The sequence below is a fragment of the Aotus nancymaae genome, unplaced genomic scaffold (assembly GCF_030222135.1).
Source record: "Aotus nancymaae isolate 86718 unplaced genomic scaffold, 86718_ANA_hifiasm-v0.15.2.pri h1tg000041l, whole genome shotgun sequence".
Classification (NCBI taxonomy): domain Eukaryota; kingdom Metazoa; phylum Chordata; class Mammalia; order Primates; family Aotidae; genus Aotus; species Aotus nancymaae.
This window is the reverse complement of record NW_026988455.1, coordinates 17,607,033-17,621,071: the sequence shown is the minus strand read 5'-3', so window position 1 is coordinate 17,621,071 and position 14,039 is coordinate 17,607,033. Positions and strand designations below refer to the sequence as shown.

The window sequence follows — 14,039 nt, the reverse complement described above, 5'->3', positions numbered from 1 at the left end:
ACCACACAGCAAAAATGGCTTCTGCATAACAGATACTGGAATTATTAGTTATTTCTGCACTAGCTCATGAACATTAGCTTATTTAAAAATATATTAGGACTTTGATCCTGAAAATGGAAAAGAGTCATGCCTGGAATCCCAGAATTGGGAGGCCAAGGCAGGAGGATTACTTGAGCCCAGGAGTTTGAGACCAGCTTGGGAAACTTAGTAAGGCCCCTGGCTCTACCAAAAAAAAAAAAAAAAATTAAAAATTAGCTGGGCATGGTGGTATGTGCTGTAGTTGCAGCTATTTGGGGGGTTGAGGCAGGAGGATCACTTAATCCCAGGAGGTTGAGGCTGCAGTGAGCTGTGATTGCACCACTGCACTGCAGCCTGGGTGACAGGGCAAGATCTTGTCTTTAAATAAGGAAAAGAAAAAGAAGGGAGAAACCTATTTCTCCAAGACCATGACCTTCATCTCAGTCATCTGAAATGGGTTCTGTGGGACTTCCTGAGCTCAAAGCTTCACACTTAGGGATGTTAAGGAAGATAGCAAGGTAATGAACAGCTTTCAGCTATCATTCAGCAGTGATTTAGGATAGGCATTTGCCAGGGTAGCAGATGTCAGGTGAGTCTGTAAAAGTGGGTTTTCTGTTTCTGGCAGCTTGTTCCTGAGTGCCTTGGGTGAATACTGATATCAGAGTATATGAGTATCATGCACTTTATGACACAGTTATACCCGAGAAGTCTACCAGTGCACATGGTGAATGACACAAGACTTAATTATGGTCTCACCAATCTCTGCCACACTTGAAAAACCATGCACATGCTGATGTTTGAGGAGGCAGGTAAAAATGGAAATGATTTCTAGGTTTATGGCATTAGATGTGATATCACCAGGAAAAAAGAAGAGGTGAGCAAAGGCCGCATTGAGCTCCTTGATGGGCAGCTCTGCAGCTGTGACCTCTGGACTAATAATTGGCTTTTTAACCTCATACAGCTTCTGCACTTCTAGAGGATGTGGGCCGGGTCAAATTCAGTTAATTGGTTGGAAGTCCACGTGGTGTTGAATACTGTGATTTCTGCTAGAGCGAGCAAGCCCCTGCCTTCAGGCGGCTTTCCCAGGGCCTGCAGAAAAGGCCAGCGGCAGTAGGTTAATGCTTCTCTGAGCAAGTTGTTTCCCAGTATTTTCCTGTGGTTTTTCCTTCACTTCACATTGATTGCAAGGCCCTTGGCAATTCCCCTGGCATTTTTTAAAATTTTCTGCACACAGAAGTCTTATTCCTTTTTGTTAATTAACTGATACATTCCTCCCTCCTTCCCCGACCCCACACGCAGTATGTTAAACCTCACCTCACGGAGCTCCTGGCCTTGGCATCCATGTGGACCTGCACAGAGGGTCCTGCCAGGCAGTGAATTTGTACTGGTTTTCCTAATGAGGGCATTACTTGCTTTTTAGCCTGCCCCCTTGTTTATAAAATATGCCAAGAGAACTAAACAACCCGCTGTTCCCAGTCCTTATTTACTTGTCCAAACCAAATGTTTATGTCCTTGAATACTAAACTTGAAGAAAAAGGATTCCTCCTCGTGGGAAAGCTATGATCACTGAGTTCTTTCTAAACTGTAGCTGCAGGCCTGCATTTTAGTAAACATGCAGCTTATCAGTTACTTCAGGAACAGTTCAGACCGCTTCCTTTGCACTAAAGTGTTGGGTAGGGGAGCTCCAGGTTCCTGGGTCTGTAACTATTAATACCTGAGACACTTCCTGGCCCAGGTGCAGCATTCAGAGCTTGGCTTGGCCCAGAACTGTAATTGAACATAACCTTGTGCCTAAGGATATAAAAAGGAGAGGAAGAGAAAAGGCAGTTGGCATAACAGTGTTGATAGTTTTCTTTGGTCACCTGTGCCTGCACTGGCTTTGGGCATGTCCCGTGCTGGCCAGCTTGCTGGAAAGCCGGCTTCATATGAGCCTGGGCAGTAGGTTCAGGATCGCCTGGGTCACTTCCAGCACAGAGGGTGCTTGCCCCCAGCTGACTCAGAACCAGGCACCAGTGTTTTCTGGATGCTGACCAGGTGAGTCTGATCGATCCAGATTCCAGGGACTGCCCATGATGACTGTGGCTGATAGATTTTCTTCCTCTCAAGCAAGATTTCCCCATGTGCTTCTGACTTGAATCACTTTATTTGTCTTCTCCTGGCAAGTTTTGTGCTGAACACACACTTGTCACCTTTCCTGTTTCTTTTTCCATGGAGGAGAAACATTTCCTCGTTACCTTTGCCAGATTACTTAGGAGAATAGTGTAAATTGAAGCCATTTATCTTGAAATGTACTGCAAGGGCACATTGTTTATACAAGTGAAAGAAATTGTAACAGGGTTATTTGGTCTGGTCTGCAAGGAAAAGGTGTCTCAGGTTTTCCTTTCTGCACATGGTATGTTAGTTAGAATTAGGTTTGCGTCTGTGACAAGCGGGCCAGCCATTAACGAGCTTAGTGAGTATTTTTTATGTTTACTATTGGTAAAGTTAACATTACCATTAATAATAAAGTGAATGTTACTTCTCACACATCAGCCAGTCTCATGACCAGAGTTCATTTATTATCTATCCTATGGCAGGCAGTGAGATAACAGATAAAACATGAGTTTGTGGTAATTTTGCTATTCTGATTAAACTGTACATGTTTGTCAGTTGGAGGACGAGTAAGTCGTGAATTAAATTATACTCGCCAGAAGATTGGAGAAGAGGCTATGTTTAATCCTCAACTCATGATACAGACCCCTAAAGAGGAAGATGCTAATGTCCTGACCACAGAAGCGCTCTTACAACACCTGGACTCGGCCCTCCAGGCCAGCCGCGTCCACGTATACATGTACAACAGGTAAGGCCCACCTCGTCCACCTACTAATGAGCAGCAGGTAAGGTGGTGGGAGGTGGCTGCTGGTTTAGGGCTTGTTTTTTTAGTAAATGAAGTTGTCCTGAAAATGCACCTGGAGTATTAGTTCAAATAGTTTTACAATGAAAGGATTTTTTTTTAATCTTGATTTGTTTCTCAAGTTTGGTAACAAAGCAAATGCATTACTTTATAATGTATTGTCAGTATCTTGGCACTGTCCCCAAATGAGGAGGACCCTGAGCCACTTGGGCACTATACACCCAGGCTATAAGAGGTTTCATTGCTTAAGGGATTTTTGGAGCAGTGACATTTTGAATTGCCCTTAGTCAGCTTACAAACAGTGCGAAAAAGAAGAGCTGCTTCTTGTGACTTTGTACTCATTGTTGTTTTGTGTCACACAGCCCGTTGGGGGCTGAGCCACCGTGGGAATTGTTGCTGACACCTTTTTATTGATTTTTTTGAGACAGAGTCTCACTCTGTTGCCCAGGCTGAAGTGCAGTGATGTGATCTCTGCTCACTGCAACCTCCGTCTCCTGGGTTCATGCGATTCTCGTGCCTCAGCCTCCCCAGTAGCTGGGGTTACAGGTGCACACCCCCATGCCAGGCTAATTTTGTATTTTTAGTAGAGATGGTATTTCACCATGTTAACCAGGCTGGTCTCAAACTTCTGACCTCAAGTGATCTGCCCACCTCAGCCTCCCAAAGTGCTGGGATCAGAAGTGTGAGCCGCTGCACCTGGCCCACTGTCACCTTTTTAAGAAGTCATCTTTTAGTATCATGTTGCTAATTTCACAATGCTGTGAGTAAAGGATTAGGAAGAGTTCAAAACTCTGTCCTTTTTCTTATATATCTAGACTGTCACTTACTACAGGGCAGGGGCCATCTCTTGTCTGTTTTCACCCCAGCATTGAGAACAGAGCGGGCATTCAGTTTGTTGATTGCTGTTGAGGTTGGCATCACTACAGCCCATTTCCAGGGGACCTCTTAGTTGGCGTCCCCCAACCGCATTCTCTCCCCTAGAGTTTCAGCACCTCTTCACTGAGGCCTTCACTCATACCCTTTATTTTTCCCAGAAGAGGTGAGAAAGTAGCAGTGTAGGCGTATTCAGCAGCCAGGGAGAACCAAAGAAGAGAATAAAAGTAAGGTTTTTACCTGTCCCTGCTCTAACCTCTGCTTACATTCCAGCTTGACAGGATTCTAGGAACAAGCCCAGCCAGGGGCGAGTCACTTATCTTTGGCACACTCTTGTTGGCTCATCTGTAACCTGGGCTTATGGTCACGTGTGCTCATGTCCTCCGTGGTTCCCAGAACAAGATCAGATATGTGAATGCAGCAAGTCCCTTAGAAAACGTAAAATCACATTTCTGTCAGGCAGACTTGCCCTGCTGGTCTGTAGCAAGCACTGCAGGGATGCAACTGCCCAGTGCAGTTCTGCAGAATTTGCAAGTGACGTCCCTGTGGTGAGCCTGGAAATGGGTGTCCTAGGGCCACTGCAAGCATGGCCAATACGTTCTTAGTGTTTGTCACCTACACCCTTCAGGAGAAGATGTGAGGGTCTGTGCAATTAAATGACGCTCTTCTTAGGCTGAGATGGAATGCAGAGTAATTTTATGCATTGGAATGGACTTTAATAACATGTAGTTCAACCCATCCCATGTTTTAGGTGAGAAAACTGGAAATTAGACTAATAAGAGCATTTGTCCAAGTTCATGCAGTAACTTAGGCACTGCTGTCAAAGAGAGGAAAGACATGAGTACAGATAGATGTGAACCAATCAAATGTGGGCGGTCCCCCGTGACAGCTGCGCCAGGCAGAAGATCTGGCCAGCCAGGGCTCTAGAGTTCAGGAGAAATGTCACTGTTTCTCAGTGACATTTCAACAGGGCACTGAGAGGCAGATAGGAAGGCACAGGGAAGAGGACACAGTAAGCTCCTTGGGTGAAGGCAGGCCTCCCTTAGGAGGCCAATAACAGAGCAGTTGGGAGGGAGGTTTTTACTTTGTTTTTGGTATTTTTTTCCATCCCTTAGACTTTTTCATCCCTACCCCTTCCAAATTTCTTTCTTTCTTTCTTTCTTTTTTTGTTAGTCTGATCTCCCTAACACACTTGGAAAGATACGGACACTCTTCTGGAGACAAAACTCCAGATTAATTCCTTTTGTGTGTGTGTGTGTGTGTGAGAGATGGGGCCTTGCTCATCTAGGCTGGAGTGCAGCGGTGCAAGCATAGCTTACTGCAGCCTCAAACTCCTGGGCTCAAGTGATCCCTGCTACTGCCTCCCGAGTAGCTGGGACTTCATACATGTGGCGCCACACCAGGCAACTTTTTTTTTGTAGAGACAGGGTCACTGTTGCCTAGGCTAGAGTGAGGTGGCACAATCACAGCTCACTGCCTCAACCTTCCAGGCTTAAGTGATTTTCCAGTCTCAGCCTCCCCAGTAGCTGGGACAACAGGCATGCACCACTGTGTCCAGCTAATTTTTAAAGATATTTATTTATTTATTTATTTTTAGTAGAGATAGGGTCTCCCTTTGTTGCCCAGGCTGGTTTCAAACTCCTGGCTTAGTGCTGTCCTCCCGCCTCCACCTCCCAAAGTGCTGAGATTACAGGCGTGAGCCGCTGCGCCCGGCCCCAAATTAATTCTTGATCTGTGTATTTTATTCTCATTTCTGTAAGATAGGAATAGAAGAGACTGTGAAGTTAGAATTTGACCTGCCTGACAAATGTTGTTTATAATATTAATGGTTAAGAGCAGGAGAGTTCATTTTGAACACTACCTATTAAGGACATGATCTGCCAATAAAACATCTCTGCACCTGAATATGTGTCAATACAGTACCAACCTAATTTAGTCCCCACCTATTCTGAATTTGTGATAATTCAGCTGGGCTGCCCTGAAGTTGTTTAATGTATGTAGAAAAGCAGATTAATGGTGTAAACAAGATTATTGGGAGAACACTTAAGAAAACAAGACTTTTCAAGTACTTTGGTAGCATTCATTTACATAAACACCCTACATGTTAATTACGATTGAGTATTATCTATTCATTAAAGCAAGCTTGCTGGGTCTCTACTTGGCAAAAGCTCTGCTCGTTTTGACAGATGCTTAAAAGTGATCGAAATTGCAGTTCTTTTTATATGTTCTATCATTCCAAATTTACACCAATTTTCTTAATTTATTAGTGAGAAATTTTTATCTCTGCTTTTCCTTTTATTAGGCAGTGGAAATTGGAACATTTGTGTTACAAATCAGGAGAGCTTATCACAGAAACAGGTTACATGGATCAGGTATGTTTTCTTTTTGTTGGCAAAAATTTCTCAGGAACACCCCGGTAGTATGCCGTAGCCTAATGCATGACCTCTTCTTTTTAACTTTGACAGATAATAGAATATCTTTACCCTTGTTTGATTATTACACCTTTGGACTGCTTCTGGGAAGGGGCGAAATTACAGTCTGGGACAGCATACCTCCTGTAAGTGTGTGATCACGCTTTCTGATATCTGTGACTTCTCTAGGACTTAGTGTTTCTGATGTTGCTTATCATTGTTTGTTCCATTTCAGTTTTGAGCAAGAAATAAAAACATTGAAATTCCATGTGCATTTTTTGAGTGAATAGTGGGGGGAGAGGGGATTTCAGCAGAATGTTTTTCTCTTTTCAAAAAACAGTTCTGTAGGCATCATTAAATTTCATTCACTTTTACCAACCTATTTATATGCAAATAAAATGCAAATTATTGCAGAGTACGTGTGATTTTTAACTCTTTAAAATGTTTTGAAGACTAGGCATTTAGTTAGGTTTGAAGACTAGGCATTTAGACACTTATTTTTTAAGGAGAGACTTTATTAGTGGATACACATCAGAACGAAATATTTTGAGTTTAAGTTCGAGATCTTCCTGTGAAGTAAAATGCTAACCTTTCTTTAGATCACACTAATGGCATTTAGGGGGAAATCCACTATCTGTGAAGGCCGCAGTAGGGAATGCTTCACAGTTTAGCAGTTGGATATTATATATACCGCATCATTTAAAGAATAATTGTTAATCAACATAGACATTTTCAGTTAATTATGCAAGAGTTAGAGCTTGGGTTATTGTTTCTGTCCTGGCTTACACATATCTGCAAAAGCAATTTGCAGTGGCCATCCCCTGACCTTCAGTGTACAGTGTTAGATGGGAAATAAGGGGTTTTGTGTTTTCTGGTTGGGAGATTCCGAATAATGACTTCAGCCTGGTTAAGCAGCTACAGTGTGGTTTGAACCACATAACAGGCAGCCAAAAGCCTTTCTGGTCTGTCAACAGCACAAATTCAAAAGTGAGTGTGGGGGGAAGTGGCTGTGATGGTGGTGATGGCAGAGGCCGCTGGGGGCTTGCCCATTCCATTGCCAGGCTGTCAGAGAGAGCTCATAAGTATGGGATTGTTAAAGGTAGCAGAGATCAAATATTTTGGTTGATGACATTTACAAAGCATTTATTAGGCTGGCAAGTGCTAATTTGACGTCATGATGCCCTCTTTTTAAAAAAAAAATTTTTTTAATTTTGGAACTGTCTTCTGTCTACATGCACCCATTGGCTAATTTTATATGTAGATATTACATACACAATATCAGCAACTAAAGGTTATTCAGTGCCCTCATTAATGTATGAATCCTCTCTCTGCTTAGCATCTTCAGTCATGAATTATTTTCCTGACCTAAGTTTGCACGCAGATATGCTGGAAAGGAGCATTTGTTTTGATGCCAGAGTCCAGAATTGCAGCATTGCCAGATGCCTCCTACAAGGCGGATGCAGTGGATGCAGCCTTGTTACTTTATGATGGGTTTAGAAGGCTTCTTTCATGGCCTTGTCTCCTGATTTCTTTCCCAGAGGTAAACCTCCTTTGCGGTGGACAAACTTCGATCCTTTGGAATTCCTAGAAGAGTTAAAGAAAATAAACTATCAAGTGGACAGCTGGGAGGAAATGCTGAATAAGGCTGAGGTTGGTCATGGCTACATGGACCGTCCCTGCCTCAATCCGGCCGATCCAGACTGCCCCGCCACAGCCCCCAACAAAAATTCAACCAAAGTGAGTTACCCGCAGTGAGCGCTCTCAGAAGGGGTGGAGAGCATGACGCGTTTTTGTGTCCGTTCATCTTTCACTTTATTATTTTCATTTTTAACATTTCATTCTCCACGATCGTCTTTGTCTGTGGAACTAAGTTTGTTTATAGAGCTAAATTTTGCTGTAAGATTTGCCATACGCCTCTCATTAGCCTTGCTATTAATGTTCTCTCTGAAACACACAGGCTCTTAACGCACTGGATTTTAACAAGGCATGTGACCTGCCTACTAATTCCTGTAATTATGTGGCTGTCTTTTTATTTTAGCCTCTTGATACAGCCCTTGTTTTGAATGGTGGATGTCATGGCTTATCCAGAAAGTATATGCACTGGCAGGAGGAGTTGATTGTGGGTGGCACAGTCAAGAACAGCACTGGAAAACTCATCAGGTAAGCCAGCTCCTGAGGACAACGGACGCCACCTAGCCTTCCTCCTCTCCTCAAAAGTCACTTCCCTCCTGTCATCGGCAAGTGATATTTGTACTAATACTTAAACCATTATCCTAGCTAGCTGGGTGTTGTCATAGAATATTAAGAAATACTAGCAGACTGCAACAGCTTGAAAAAGCACCTTGTGGGGAACTTTTCAAGAGTGGATTTGTAGTTTTCATCAAGACCGTAGTTCCTGACTGTAAGGTTTTAGGAGATCTGCCTGTTACGTAGAGAATGGGGGCAGGTGTAAAGTAGGCCAGGACACACTGATCAGAGTTCGTGATGTGAGCTGCAGTGTCACAGACTGTTACAGGGAAAGACGAAGAGCCAGCGGCTCAATAAGAATTATCCTTTGTGCATTTGTGGACTCTGGTCAGTCAAGTGTCAGGAGTTTTGTCTAAGATTTCTCCCTTGGGAACGCCTTGGTCTGGGATTTCTGCACAGCGAGTATGCGTCGCTGAGCCCAGCATATCTGCTCAAGCTATCTGCTCCTCTCCCCTTCCTGTTTCATGGAATGGAAACTGTGAAAGGAAATTGCCTATTAATTTAATTTGGGGGTATATCTGTAAAAGGTTTGTAAGGTTACACCTTTAATATGGTACATCAATCTATTAAATAAAATAACCATCCTGGTCCCATTTTAATGGAAACATGTGCTCACGGAGAAGGAAAAGAATTGCAGCTGGTGAGTTGGGGGAACTGGCTGGGGATTTGAGGCGGGAGAAACTGCTTCCTGGGAATGCTGGTGATGTGCCTGCCCTTGGACTCTGCCACAGCGCCCACGCCCTGCAGACCATGTTCCAGTTAATGACTCCCAAGCAAATGTACGAGCACTTCAAGGGGTACGAATATGTCTCTCACATCAACTGGAACGAGGACAAGGCAGCAGCCATCCTGGAGGCCTGGCAGAGGACTTATGTGGAGGTAAACCCACCTTCAAGTCAGGGCGCAGACTCGCTGGTTACGCTAGTCTTCGTCGTCACCATCATTTAAAACATTGCTTTCCATTAGCTTTACTTTCAAAACATTGTAATTCTGGAAACTTGATGGGATGAAAACTCTTTTCCTTTTCTTTGATATTGAAAATTCTAGAATACTATCTAAGAGACTGGTTCTAACTGGGGTGCCCTGAAGCGTGTTTAGTAACCAGTTGTGAACTCCAGAGCTCAGGCATGTAACAGTGTTTAAAAAAACACTCGGTGAGCAAAGGTGCCTGGAAAACATTAGCCAGGCATAGAATCTGTTCACAGCTGCAGGCCCCTTGCTCAGGTCATGTGACAGGAGCTGGCCTTTGTTTCCCAGCAGTGACCTCTGCTGAGCTGCATGTGACCTTTTAAAAGTGGCCAGCAAATGAACAGGGGGAGGAGTGCCGTAAGAATGGGTTGTTTTGGATTAGGGGGAGCTGATGGGACCGCAAGTCAATTGTGAAGTTACGGAGAACAGAGAGCAGTCTCAGCCCTGGAGTAAATACAGCGCTGGGAGTCAACTCTAGCAAACTCCAGCGACCCCGGCCCTCAGCAGCACCCACTGTCACTGATTCGCCATGGCCATTGCCCTAAAACAGGGTTGTTTAATGTTAGCCCAAGTTCAGCCTCGCTCCCTGCACTGGAATCACATAGAAAAATGCATCAGAAAAAAAGAAGGGCTGGGCTGTGTGACCTGAGGTCTGTGCTGTAGACGCTTATGGAAGCATTCATTCTGTTTGTGCATTTCGCCTTCTGTTGTGACCACAGGTGGTTCATCAGAGTGTCGCACAGAACTCCACTCAGAAGGTGCTTTCCTTCACCACCACAACCCTGGACGACATCCTGAAATCATTCTCTGACGTCAGTGTCATCCGTGTGGCCAGTGGCTACCTACTCATGGTAACGCTGGATTCCAGGCTTCTGGGGGCCCGAGTTTGGTTTGGTTTTTTTAGTCTACTTTTCTATGACCGCTCTTGCTTCTGAACTGCTCTTAACATCCACATGCATCCAAGACACAGAGAGCGTGGCTTCACAGTGGTTTAAAAGTGGTCGTGTGAAGTGTTTTTTCCCATTTGCCATTTACCTACCTTTGACTCATGTCCTTTTATGTGAAGTCCTTGATGGAAAGTTTTGTTGTTGTTGGATTTGATAAGTTCTGCCCTTTGATTTGGGGTGATGGGTGGGGGATGCATTAGAACCACGACACATTCTAATGTTCGGCTTTTGTTCTGTGCCCCCATTGTTCTGCTTGCAGCTCGCCTATGCCTGTCTAACCATGCTGCGCTGGGACTGCTCCAAGTCCCAGGGTGCCGTGGGGCTGGCTGGCGTCCTGCTGGTTGCACTGTCAGTGGCTGCAGGACTGGGCCTGTGCTCATTGATCGGAATTTCCTTTAACGCTGCAACAACTCAGGTACTAAAGGAGCCATTCATCCGCTGTCCCAAATGCTACCCCACCCCCCCGGCCCCAGGCTTGGCCAAGCCAGCCTCCTGTGTGTCCTTCTCACCGGAAGGGTCTTACAGCGTTTTCCACTAGGATGCCACCGGCCTCAGGGGGATGCTGTCTCTTGATGGACCCCTCCAGGCAGTGGTAGAAAGTCTGATGGGCTTACTGGTTACTAGAGACACTTCGCTGATAGGAATGTATGTCACTGACCAGGGTTGTGGCTCTCCGGCTCTGGTGGGCATTCAAGTTGCTTGCAGGGTTTGTGAAAGCTCAAATTGCCAGGCCCCACCGCCAGAGTTTCTCAGTCAGTAAGTCTGAGGCCAGGGCTGCAAATGTACACTTCTGGGCAGGTCCCAGCGATGCTGGTCCATGGGCCACACTCTGCTTAAATGAATTAGATTCCTTCTCATTTAGTAGGTTAGAAAAATGGTAGTACACAAACCTTCCGAGAGAAACATGCACGATCTCCTGTGAGCTGACACTGCTAGGCTTTGGGGAGCTCAAGTGAATTCTTCACCGTGAGGTCCCAGAGGCTCTCCTTCGGGAGCTGCGAGGCGCTGGTGGCAGTGTCCTGAACCAGCTGTAGAGTCATCTTACTTGGATCTCTCATGTCTAATGCCCATCCTCTGGTTTTGCCGCAGGTTTTGCCATTTCTCGCTCTTGGTGTTGGCGTGGATGATGTATTTCTTCTGGCCCACGCCTTCAGTGAAACCGGACAGAATAAAAGGATCCCTTTCGAGGTAATGGAAAAGCAAAAGAAGAGAGCTCTGGGGGCATCTGCAGCTTCCTCTGTTCCTGTTTGTCCTTTAATTTTTCTCCGACTGGCCCAGTAAAGATTTCAGTCCCGTATCAGAGGATGTGTCACTGGCTGCCAGTCCAGAAATAAGCTGGAAGACTCTCAGGACATGTATTTGCTATGGGAAGTCCCAAGAGCTGCATCTGGGGTACCTTTGGGAATATGGGTGTTTATTTTAGTGTGACACTTTAGCCCTAATTGCCATACCTTTCCAGAGACCACATTTGCTTCTCTGGAGAGTTCTGCCACTGGGCCATCACCTCACTCCACTCCCTTTTAAAATTATATTTTAAGCTTAAGTCATTATCTTACAGCTTTCTGCTCTGGATGGTAATAACCGTGAAGAATTCATGACTCTATAGGTAGTACTGAACAATGCTGGTGTTAGGGGGTAACGCAGGTGGCTCTTTCTCACTCCCTAATGCCAGCATGATAAGCTACAGTTGTGTTACTCTGCCACGTATCTGCTCACACAGTCTGTGCTCCAAGGGGACCCTATGCAGTACAGCTCTCAGCGCTGTGGTTTCTAATTCCCAGGACAGGACCGGGGAGTGCCTGAAGCGCACAGGAGCCAGCGTGGCCCTCACCTCCATCAGCAACGTCACAGCCTTCTTCATGGCCGCGTTAATCCCGATTCCCGCTCTGCGTGCGTTCTCCCTCCAGGTGAGCTTCTGGTGATGAACGCTGCGGTGATCCCGAGCGGGGCACTGACTTCCAGCATCCCACATCTGCCGTCTCTGCTGACGCACTTCAGTTACTCCTGGCGTGAAGTAGAAATGCCTGTGTTTGAGGCCCTGTTTAACTGGGTGGATGCTTCTTTAAGCTTAGAACCCTGACACTCCCTCTAAAAAACTAAACAGTTCTGGAGTTTTTCCTTCCTTCCTAGCCCTATGAAGCCCAGGTGGCTGTTGCCTTATAAAATGTCCCCGTCCTTTATACATGGCTTTGGGGGCTGCTTCACATTGCCCTCTGGGGTCACCGGTGCTGCAGCCAGCTTCTGGGCCATCCTCTGCTTCCAAACACCACTCCCAGTGCCTGCCCTCAGCCCCTCTTCCGCTGCCCACCTCATCCCAAACACGCCACCCTCTCTTTCGCTTTTGCCAAAGCAGCCCCAACCCAAGGCACTATTAAGCTGAGGTCACGTGTCAGACAGCACTACCGGACCACAGACTGGCCAGTCTGCCATGGAGAATTTCCCGCAGGCTGCTCCTCAGCGGGCCCTTGCTTTCCACCTCCCTTTCCTAAGTTGGCCACCACAATCTTTCCTGTCCCCTCTTCTCTTTCCTTTTGGTCCCCTGCTCCCATCTCAGGCTGCCCAAGCAGACTCACAATCCCTCTAACCCTCCCAGGCAGAGCATGTGGGCCCCTCATGACTTGTCCTCTCCTTCCAGACCAGGCCCTGTCACCCCCAGAGGCCATCAGGGTATTTTCTACTCAGAGACTCAGCTTCTGTGAATTGTAAGCACAGACAGTTCGCTGGGATGGAGATACAGCTGTAGTCTGTTCTGCGCCTGGAGTAAATTACTGACATTGCCCTTAAGCTACTTGAAACTCATAGGAATCCTAAAATTAGTTACTGCCATTGATAAAGCAGAGACTTCACCAGTTTGTGCCATGGTCTTCCTGAGCCCAAAGTCTCATGGAGTTTTGACATCTCAAGATGTTATTGGGGTTTTGTGAATTAATTTCAAATTTTAAAACCTCATTTGTTTCCCCTTTCTTTTTTGTGATGATATGATGTATAATTCTCAAGCTGGTCAGGTGTCTAAAGCAAACTACTTCTGTGTCACTTTTGAACCTGTTGTTATGATGCCCCACGCACTCACACAGCTTTCCGCTGCTCACCAAGAGCTCCTGCAGATGTGAGCAGGAAGCGAAATTGGCCAGTCATGCATCTCATTTCTGCTCATATTTTGTCAATATGTTTAGCTCTTTTCTAGTCTTTACATTTGTCATGTAAGAGGAACGAATCAATCACGTATTTGAATGTCATTTCAGTAGTTACCAGGAGGCCTGAGCAACTACTGATCCTACAGGGTGGGATTCAAGATCTCCTTAGTATTTCATGTGAGCCACAGCTGGAGAAAAGATTCTATGCCAATTGCCGTAACCACCAGCCCCAAAAGAAACACAAAAAGAAAAGAGGGTTTATTTGTATTACAAACCTACGTAGAAGTAGAAACAGTGAATCAGTGAGTAACGTTCAGATCTGACTCTGTAACCAAAGCACAGGACAAGGAGACTCTCTGATTGCCCAGTGGTGTGAAAGGTGAGCCAGACCCGCAGCGCAGCTGAAGTTTTAGAATGCCTTTGTGCACAGGCGTGCATCTGCTCAGCACCCTGTGGTACTGCAGGCTTGTTTCACATGGAACAGGTGCTGGTATTGAGAGACTGTTCTAGAGTCTTTCAGTCATGGGACCCTGTCTCCCTGTTCTCT

General features: G+C 45.6%; 1 protein-coding gene across 2 annotated transcripts in view; it reads left to right on the top strand.

Moving 5' to 3' along the window:
* PTCH1 (patched 1) overlaps positions 1-14,039 on the top strand; it is a 67,636-nt gene that overhangs the window by 26,743 nt on the left and 26,854 nt on the right. Inside the window, exons 3-12 of one of the 2 annotated variants that reach the window (XM_012461940.3) lie at positions 2,668-2,857; positions 6,087-6,156; positions 6,250-6,341; positions 7,734-7,932; positions 8,234-8,355; positions 9,174-9,321; positions 10,131-10,262; positions 10,618-10,773; positions 11,448-11,546; positions 12,140-12,265. In XM_012461940.3, the coding sequence (XP_012317363.3) occupies positions 2,668-2,857; positions 6,087-6,156; positions 6,250-6,341; positions 7,734-7,932; positions 8,234-8,355; positions 9,174-9,321; positions 10,131-10,262; positions 10,618-10,773; positions 11,448-11,546; positions 12,140-12,265 (1,334 nt within the window). Of the gene's footprint in view, positions 1-2,667; positions 2,858-6,086; positions 6,157-6,249; positions 6,346-7,733; positions 7,933-8,233; positions 8,356-9,173; positions 9,322-10,130; positions 10,263-10,617; positions 10,774-11,447; positions 11,547-12,139; positions 12,266-14,039 lie in introns of those variants that run through there. The other variant, XM_064361531.1, reaches the window with a different exon arrangement.